The sequence below is a fragment of the Amphiura filiformis genome, chromosome 5, assembly GCF_039555335.1.
Source record: "Amphiura filiformis chromosome 5, Afil_fr2py, whole genome shotgun sequence".
NCBI lineage: Eukaryota > Metazoa > Echinodermata > Ophiuroidea > Amphilepidida > Amphiuridae > Amphiura > Amphiura filiformis.
The window spans coordinates 46,453,534-46,463,154 of NC_092632.1; the positions used below are offsets into that span (position 1 = coordinate 46,453,534).

Sequence of the window (9,621 nt, forward strand, 5' to 3'; positions counted from 1 at the left end):
CAATTATTTTACACCATCTCCCGATACACCCCAATTAATATTTAGCCCGTGTGGTTTATGAAGACTACTTCCAGAATAGTCTTGGCACTTCGTAAAGAATATTCCACATACTAAATGTCACGTCTGTATAATGCATGCATAGCCCGTGTGGTTTATGCAGACTCCTTCCAGACTAGTCTTGGCACTTCGGGAAGAATATTCCATACTAAATGTTAAGTCTGTACAATGCATGCTATGATGACCGTGTTAATTATAGGCTTATCTAAAAGTGTGAATCGTAATAGAAGATCCACAAATCTAAATTAACTGTCTCATTTACGGGCTCATGAGCAATGCCACCTCAAAAATAATTTTGAACCCTTTCTGATACCAGGTGGTGGCCGCATTGCATTCTCTAAATTCAGTAAATTTTCAACGTCAACCGTGTTTTGAAATTTTAAAACGCTTGAAATATCACAAACAAATAGGCCTATGTTGATAAATAATATAAATACAAGCTAAAACCGTTGGGGTTCGATAATGAACCCCACAAAACTAACTCGACTGTATTGGAAAATGCCATACGGCCGGGCGGTTTCACAAGTTGCCGGCTCGATCATGTCATCCGCCGCCTGTCTGATACCAGTCTGCTTTGAAGGATCTAATTTCTATACCAGATCACAATGCACTGTTTTTGATATTCTGAACATATTTTGCACCAGACTACCCACATTTCATCCTTTGTTTTGTCATTTTGTTCAGGATCAAGGAAACTTTTATTCCTAATCGGGAAGGGCGAGTAACAGATAGTCACGTGAAGTCACGATTTCAAAGTGGTGGTATATTATCTCAGGTGTGTATTCTTCCCGGTGCTACACACTTTTACAAAATATTTTGTACATCCAAAGTTACATACTTTACCAGGGCCAGCTTATATTTTTGTTTTTTGTTTTGTTTAGTCCACTAGCATAAGGTTTTGTAGGTTATATGAAAGTTTTCACCCGCGAATAAAACTCCGGACTATTGTTTGGAGTGGATCCCTTACAAATCTTTGACTAGATTAGTAAATCCATATAATAAAAAAAAGGGATGACTGCTGTGTTGACATGATTTACGGAAGTGTCGTGCTAATGTTTTGTAAAATAATATGATCGAAACACAAAATGTTGATCAGGTCTTACCTAGGCCTATGCGGTAAAGCACATTAAAAATTAAATTAAAACTTAACGAAAAATAAATTAAACGCTTGAATCAAACTAGAGTTTTGTTTTTGTTCTGTTTGTGATTTTTCCCCTTTTGTTCAACCACTTACCAGTTTCAGTTTATGGTAACATAGGGGTTTACTATTATTATTCCAATTTAAAAAATTTACAGGAATCCACGCAAATAAGTAATAGCAAGATGAACGGAGTCAATAGCTTTGTCAGGCATGTTGTGTATATGAGTCGCAAAGAGAAATTCAGCGCTGGACATCGGCTATGCAGGTGAGCTTACTAACTTCTTTGTGTAAAATAATCATGACTTGAGCTGCATCGAATCATCGAATGTATATATTCTTTTTGAAAAGCGACATAAATTTAAATAAAAACCGTAATTTTGGTCTCAGTTAATAATGAACACTTGATATAATGTTCATAAACATACTATTATAGAGGTGGATGGTTCGAATTGTAAATTAAGTCTTGAGTCTACTTTACATGGATGCCTGTCACCAAAACAGCGGATTGGGTATCAAGATTGCATATCTCGTGTCTAAAATGTTACTGGGTCAAGAGAATAATATGAGCTTTCTTCAGATGCCAAAACTCTTAATTTTGATTGGGTAATGTGGAGGATGAGACAATTGGATCACCCAACTTTAAATCGGTTATGGCTATTATAGGATCCAATATAAATTGTTTCTAAAAACTAGTGTGTTTCACAGCCTAGGAAAACTCCCGAAACAGTTTGCGCGCGGTGTCAGAGAATAGGTTGGTAGAGCCATTTGGGGCATTGGAGAACAGTCTGGAAGATATTCATTTTATATTTTAAGTTCTAAAACACGACGTATCTATATAGAAAGTACTCACATTTTTGGGGTATTGACGTTTCGAACCCTACTTGTCTGGTTTATTAGTCATGTCCATGAGACATGTCTTGCACCAGAATTACTGAAGCACTGTTGGGTGTTTCTAGAAGATGTAGTGTTTTGTAGAATTGCTCTGGATCAGATGATCATAAATGCCACTGCCAGCACAGAATTCAACCGCGGACCGGAAAAAGATAAACAAATGGACACGCTCATATTTTGCACCAACCAAATGCCACAATCAACTCCTCATATATTTAGAAAACCCACACATACATGATATACTGACCAATATCTGAACTTCAACTTACACCACCTCTTACAACATAAACTTGGCGTCGTCAGAACTTTATTGGACAGAGCTCACCGAGAAGTCACAGGTCCCAAAGACAGACGACAGAAAGAGCAGACCACACCCGACAAGCATTCAAAAGGGCAACAATCCTGAATGGACAATAAATTAAGTCCAAACGCAGCAAAGAAAGCTTCCAAGCACGTCCAAAACTAGGAAAAAAACTGATCAGAGACATGGTAGCTCTTCGTGTGCAAGGGACTTCGAGAAAATGCCAGTGTGAGAAGCACACTATTGCCACTATGTTTAAACACTAATATTAGGCATATCACCTCAAAAATAATCGCCGCAGAAACACGTTATTTAATGTTCCTACATTATTGAGCTTTATTAAAGCATCAAAAATCAAAAAACAGAATTGAAATCGGTCAATGCATTGTGATGTAGTGTCAATTTAAAGATGCTCGTAGATGGAATGAAATCCTGCCACAAAATGGCTGTAATGACAAAATTGGCACATTTCGAGATTTTGAAGTATATTTGGACGCTTGCTTGAAAAAGCAGCGTTAATTTAAATATCACATGTTAAATGCCTATCTTTCCTGACTTCGTTACAGAAAACTAAATTTAAAAATCTATCTTTGAATAATCATAATAAATTAACCAAATATACTATTTGAGCAATTTCGGCCAATCTGCAGACAAATTAAATCTCAAAAAATGACTAAGTTCAGCTAATTAATATGCAAAATTGATGCCAATAGAAAACCGTACATGATATAAAGGTGCGGGTTTTTTTGCACACATATGTATACAACGTTCTTTCAATTGATAACAAAAAATACACAAAAAGTAATTAATTATGCAAATTAGGTCATTACAGCTAATTATGTATTTATGCTATTATTATGCAAATTAGGTATGAGTAATTTTAGATTTTTTTCAATATTTAATGAACGTCTGTTCATTCATCATAATTTTTTTAAGTATGATCCTGTTATGAGGTTGAATAAATGAACTGCAGTTAATTATTTAAAAACAATACAAAAAAAATAAAAAGTTTGACATTTTGACGGTGTCTAGAATATAATTTTCATTTTTACTGTAAACATGGTATGTGTCACCATTACTCAAAGCCAAGTCCGAAAAGTAAAAATTAAAATTCAGTTGCAATGAGACTTTAAATTAACATTTTGTCATCTGGATTAACACGGGAGGACAATCGGTAAAGTGAACAGCAATTTTACTGTACCGCGTATACAAAAATAGTATGGCCTTGGACACACACAATGGCTTAGAGCTATTGTGGTTTGGAAAATTACTCCCTAAAAAAACATTGATTAATGTTTTGCTTCAACTGGTTTTAGGGAAGTGTTTCATTTGTTGTCGACAGAATTAATTTACATGCTAAGAAAGATTAGTATTTCAGCTAAATGGTGGTAGTTCCTTTACTTCAATAGGCCTATATTTACTGATTTATGAGCGATCTTCAAAAATCCATAAAAACAGGCAGTAGCTCTTAAACAAAACAATTTTTGAGGACCCGATCTTAGCCTCGGAAAGGCTTCACACATCATATATTAAAAATTTAAACAATTTGGATAAATGAAGCATATAAAGAAATTCATTTCTCGACATGGATGTTTTCTAAAATTTGCCAAATTTGAAGCGCGCCCTTTTCAATTCACTGTTATGCTTGCATGCACAGTGTAGCAGAATTATTGTGCAGCCACTGTGACATACCTACTAATATAGCACGCTAAGAATATTTCTTGAACAGTCAAACACGAACCAAACAACCGGCTGCATATACGAAATATATGATGCCAAATCTGTGACTATAATAAGGAGAAACAGGAAGACTCCTTGCCACAATCAACCAACGTAGGAATAGACTACGCCACAGTCGATTTTTGATAAATAAAAATGTGTTATTAATCATGATGAACGCATATTTCAGTTCATATTTCAATTATACTGATATTTATTACATCAAAATACTAGTATATCATAATGGCATAACTATAATGGTACTTTAATTTTAGAATCTGCCAGTTTATTAATCGCGAAAGCCCGAGTTAAAAATCGGCTATGTACATTGCCTTTTTAAAGGACTTTGACCGGGGACTTAGTCCCTAACACACACTGTCAATCATACTTGTTTATCAATCCAATTAAACCGCAATTAAGACGCGTTCATGCACCTACAGAGAGTTTAATGTTCCCGCCAACACAAAGGGTGGTATAGTTGTGTACCATGTAGTTATTAATGGTAATGACAGGTGCCCGGAGGATTTAAACCATAACGAGATCTGGGCGACCAATCACAAAGCAGATCCATTTAAAGATGCATTACATCATGGCCAATTTTAGTAGGCCAGAAATCCGACAATCTCATCCATAGACAGCCGTGTTAAGCATGCAAACCGCAATCCAAAGTCAGTAGTCCACTTGGGAAGCTAACAAACAGAGGGAGTACGGTGACTGAAAAGATCAGATGTGAAAATCTATTAATTGTGCACAAATTAATTGAATCAGAGTTTTAAGCTTAAATGCAATAGCCAGAGTATGCACAATTGGCAACTGGACTACGGAGAAGTCTGACGTAGGAAAGAAGCGGGGGAAATCCAAACCAGAGCGATAGACTTTCATAAATCTCAAATCAACACAATTCCCATAATAGATTCATCACAAAGGAATGAACAAGCAAATGGGGAGCAACATTCAAACTCGGCCCCATTTTATGCCCATCTGATCCAGAGCAATCCCCCTTTCGTAGTTCGTGTTTAAAAATTAATATGCGTAACAGGACGAGGGTTAAAAACTAGAGTATGAGCACTAATGGAAGAGAATTATCTTGGGTGCTGAATGATTAATCTGCAATAAGAAATCAGGTGCTAAATACTGTGGAAAGGAAATTACGTTATGTTTTTCCCTTACTGTTATAGTAAACATTTGACAGAAGAGGAAAACCTCAAATGGTTTGGAAAATGTTACAATCCAAATGGTCACGGACACAATTATACAGGTACCTATAATACTTCTGATATTAAACCGTTGTAGAAAATACTTTGTATAATTGCATTAGCTCAATATAATGGATCATATTTAAATGCTGAAAGTGTAAATTATCAACAATTATCATCAACTTCCACCGGTATCGGACATTTATTCTTTCTGATAAAAAGAATACTTAATATCTGAATTATGACTTTCTATAAATTTGCATACACTTTACTTTATGACCTGCTCCCACCAAACGTCAAGTCACAAGTTGGGAGTTTCGAGATATTCCAATTGTTACGTTGCTGTTTTTTGTTTGACGACACCTGTATCATGGTAAAGTCAGTGGTATGTCATTTGTGAATGGGGAATAATATGCTATACTCTGTATTCAATTCTGTCCCCAACACCTTTGTTTCCAATGGACATTTTATTGTGAAATTCCATTGTACCAGGAATTCCACATAGCCCCCGCATGAAAAGTATTTAATTATCTTTGTAATCACTCAAAAAGCATTTTGTGTGAATTTTACATCCGAACTAGGAGCCTTTTTATTTTACATGTAAAGTCTATGGGGTGACGATAAGAAATGGACGGCAATATTGAAAAACCCCTCATAAAAAAGAATAGCACCTAGTTCGGATGTAAAATTCACACACAAATGCTACCTGAGTGAGTACAAACATAATTAAATACATTTCATTCGGGGGCTATAGCAAAAACAAAAAATGTCCTATACCTTAATGGTTATGGAACAAAGGTGCCAATCACAAAAGGACATACCAATGCCACTCTCGAAACTCCCAAATTGTGAGTTTCCGCTCATTTCCTGGGAACAAGTGTGTATTTTGATTTCGTAAATATTATACATCTCACGGCAATGTTCTTAATTTATTTTACCCGTCTACAGTTGTTGTGACACTAAAGGGCAAGGTACGTTTCTTTTAATTACAATTCATTTTACTCTCTTTTCTCACCTCTCTTCTAACTGTTGTCTTACGCTATGGAACAGAGTAAGAAGTAGAATCACCCTTGTGCACACACAAAATAAATCTCATTTTTTGAGGCCACTATTCAGAACGCTAGTCACTCACTGGCTATGTTATGGATGGGTCACTCAATCATTTAATATACCTACGTGAAAGTCCAGTGAGCGCTCCCATTCCGAGTCTGTACAAATTTGTTTGGGATCTTCCTTCCAAATAATCGTTCAACGAAGCCCGGTGATTCCGATGTCAATTATGAAAGCCCCGCCCCCGTTTCAATTCAAACATGGTAGCACAAAGCTATGCCGCGGGATGGGACACTTGTCAACAACTACGAGGTACTGAGCTCAACTGGCACGCGTCTGATAAACCCATGGTACGTCATATTGTCCATATTGCGTATATTGTCGTGTGCGGTTTGCAAATGTTTGCACATTATTTATCTAGGGAAGCCTCTTCAAATATCACCGCGCTGCCGAGCTGCATTGATTGGTTGGATGCAACATCGTTGTTGTAGTCGCTTACACAAACGTTAATGCAGTGAGAACGCGGACGTGGTATATAGAAAGATTGCGTGACCCAGGATCAGTAAAAGTGAACTCCCACAAAGTACTTGGAAGTGGAAGGCAAATTGCCTACAGATTCGGAAGGTCCATGTATTGGGTTGATTTTTTAATGTTATATTATCCGAGTATAGTGTACAATGTACACTGTACATTACCAATCGTTATCCATGGACCCGAGGGAGGGTCTAGGCAATGCACCGATCGAATTCGGTGTTGAAGTAGGCGAAATTATGAGCTACACCTTTTCAATTAAAAATTTTCTCGGCCAAACACATTACATATCAATAATCCGAAACCAGTGATTGCAATACTAACCGCGCAAAATTACTCTTTTTTAATTTGACTATAGCTGTCAAATAGGGTAGTGTCAATAACGAAAATATCAACTAGATAAACGACACGTATGATTTGCCTGGTTTTTTAAAGTTTACCACTAGGTTCAACCGACATAAAGCCAATGTTACACACATCGTTACCGGATCTAGAATTAAAATTTTGATTAGCCGATCGATCTATGTAGCTTCTAATGACATAGAAATGAATTTTACATATCACGTGAATGTTTTATCATTGTTTGTGTATTCATTTACTTTTTAGTTGGATCCAGTGACCGGAATGATAATAAACTTCAATGAACTCTCTGCATGCATGAAGGTATGAAATTTTTAGCTACATTTTAAATTATGATGATCGGAAGTGATTTATTGCCGGCATCAATATGATTTTTAATTGTGTATGGTTTGAATGGTTTAATCAATAGCATTTGTTTTGTTTTTCAACGGTGACCGTATAAGATCTGTATTAAAACATTAAGTAAAAAATTGTGCTACTCATCATTCCAGCAAGTCTTCAACAAATCAGGATGCAATTCGATGAAGTAACTGATCATATCATTAAAACATCATGACATAAAGTATAACATAAACTTTTCTGTTTAGAAATAAACTCTTTGAAAATTATAACTTTCAGCAGTATGCTTCGACTATATTATAAATACGTATTTATAAATACGCACGTGACCACCTCCGTGCTGCCATAACAGCTTGTAGACAGTAAGTCTTGAAGTGACCTTCTACATAGCAGGTAATCTTCCTGTACATTTGAATGCAAAGGCTGTAAACAACGTGAGACTGTGTAGCAAAAGTGTCTATTTTGTTCAACTTTGTGATTATATTGTAAACTTTTCCGTCGATAAATATTTTTTTCCCTCGGGCAAATATTTTCAAAATGATGTTTTGGATAACATATTACAAATTCGGAATCCCTCCCATGTGTAATAATTTTGCTATTTGATAATTAAATTTGATGATATTTATCTAAAGAGTTCCTATCCTTTTCAATGGCATGAGGATTTGGTCACGCTTGCTGGTCTTGGTATGTCGTGCCCATGGGTCACGTGCGTATTTAAAAATACGTATTTATAAATATAGTCAAAGGTAGCTGTTCAGTGTATTTGGTTGTCAAAACGTTGACAATCTGCAGGGCCTGTACAGTACTTGGGGTGTGCAACAGGCACTTTTTGATGATATGAGTCACCATCCATTTGGAATCATGTTATTGTTCTATGTCTTGCCTCTTATTTATTTTTAGAAAGCTATTGTGGAACCACTGGACCATAAGAACCTAAACGTAGAGGTGGAATTCTTTAAAGATCGAACTACTACAACAGAGAATGTGGCCGTGTATGTTTGGCAAGAAATGAAGAAAGTTATGACGGATCCCTCTATGTTGCACGAAGTTAGGGTTAAAAGCACGGATAAGAACACGGCTATTTATCGAGGAGAAAGTTGCTAAAAATAATCAGAAAAATGCCGAAGAGCATAATATGTATTAATACCACAGTATATATACCTAAATATTATTAATTTTATCTAATGTAGTACCGTATACATATTTTTTATATAAATATCAACTCATACATACAGGTTATCTAAAAAAAACTCGCTGTATATTCTAAACTATAAATGATGTCGACTGTTTTATTTATTGAATACGGCAAAATATTTATCTACCTCATAAAAGGCATGTTTGTAACCAGAACAGACCAATTTAGGATCAACTGCAAGTTAGTGATCGATCGGTGGCCTAAAGAATGGAAAAATCGACGGATATCATCAGCTGTTCATTTGTCTGGTTCATACTTTTCAGTAGCGTTTACTTTTTTAAGTTTCACATGTTTCTTTTTTCATTTTCTTGGTAACTGATGGCTGTATTTACCAAAAAAGGTTCATCATACAAGACAACTTTGTTGTTTGATGGCATATAAACTGTAGTCATTTTTAAGAAAAGGTGAACAATGATGGCGCTATTTATCTTAAATCTTGTTTGCAACTTTAGAAGGGGTAGACACTTGCATAATGAATGGCATTAGATCATTAGGAAAAAGAATAACAATAAGTGGCAAAGAAATTTTCAAAACACTTTTTATTATGAAATATAATATCATTTGGCTAATTTAAATTAAAAATGTATGTAAATAGCGCCATCAATTTGCACACAAATGTGCAATTTATAGAATAAAACATTACCACAAAAAGCAGAAAGAGATGGATAATTTGATATAGAAACGAGAATCTATGTTAAAAAAATAGCTATCATATGTATATATTAGTGAGATAACTGTTGGTATTGTCCAGGTCTGGAATTGAACATTATACAATCCCTCGTTTCAAGTTCAGAAACCAAAAATCAGCAGATTAAAAAGAGGGGCAGAACTTGTCTGCAAT

At 35.5% G+C, this 9,621-nt stretch overlaps 1 protein-coding gene across 1 annotated transcript; it reads left to right on the forward strand.

Annotated features, from left to right (window-relative positions):
* Positions 1 to 1,356: 1,356 nt before the first annotated feature.
* LOC140152238 (6-pyruvoyl tetrahydrobiopterin synthase-like) lies at positions 1,357 to 8,689 on the forward strand. The gene is made up of 5 exons (XM_072174541.1): positions 1,357 to 1,463; positions 5,288 to 5,367; positions 6,254 to 6,276; positions 7,493 to 7,549; positions 8,486 to 8,689. Exons 1-5 carry the CDS (start codon positions 1,381 to 1,383, stop codon positions 8,687 to 8,689), a joined length of 447 nt encoding a protein of 148 aa, XP_072030642.1. The 5' UTR covers positions 1,357 to 1,380.
* Positions 8,690 to 9,621: the final 932 nt, after the last annotated feature.

Coding starts and splice junctions, on each gene's coding strand:
- LOC140152238 (XM_072174541.1), top strand. CDS start 1,381: ATGAACGGAGTCAATAGCTTTGTCAGGCATGTTGTGTATATGAGTCGC. Junction 1,464..5,287: donor GCTGGACATCGGCTATGCAG/GTGAGCTTACTA, acceptor TTACTGTTATAG/TAAACATTTGACAGAAGAGG. Junction 6,277..7,492: donor TTGTGACACTAAAGGGCAAG/GTACGTTTCTTT, acceptor TTTACTTTTTAG/TTGGATCCAGTGACCGGAAT.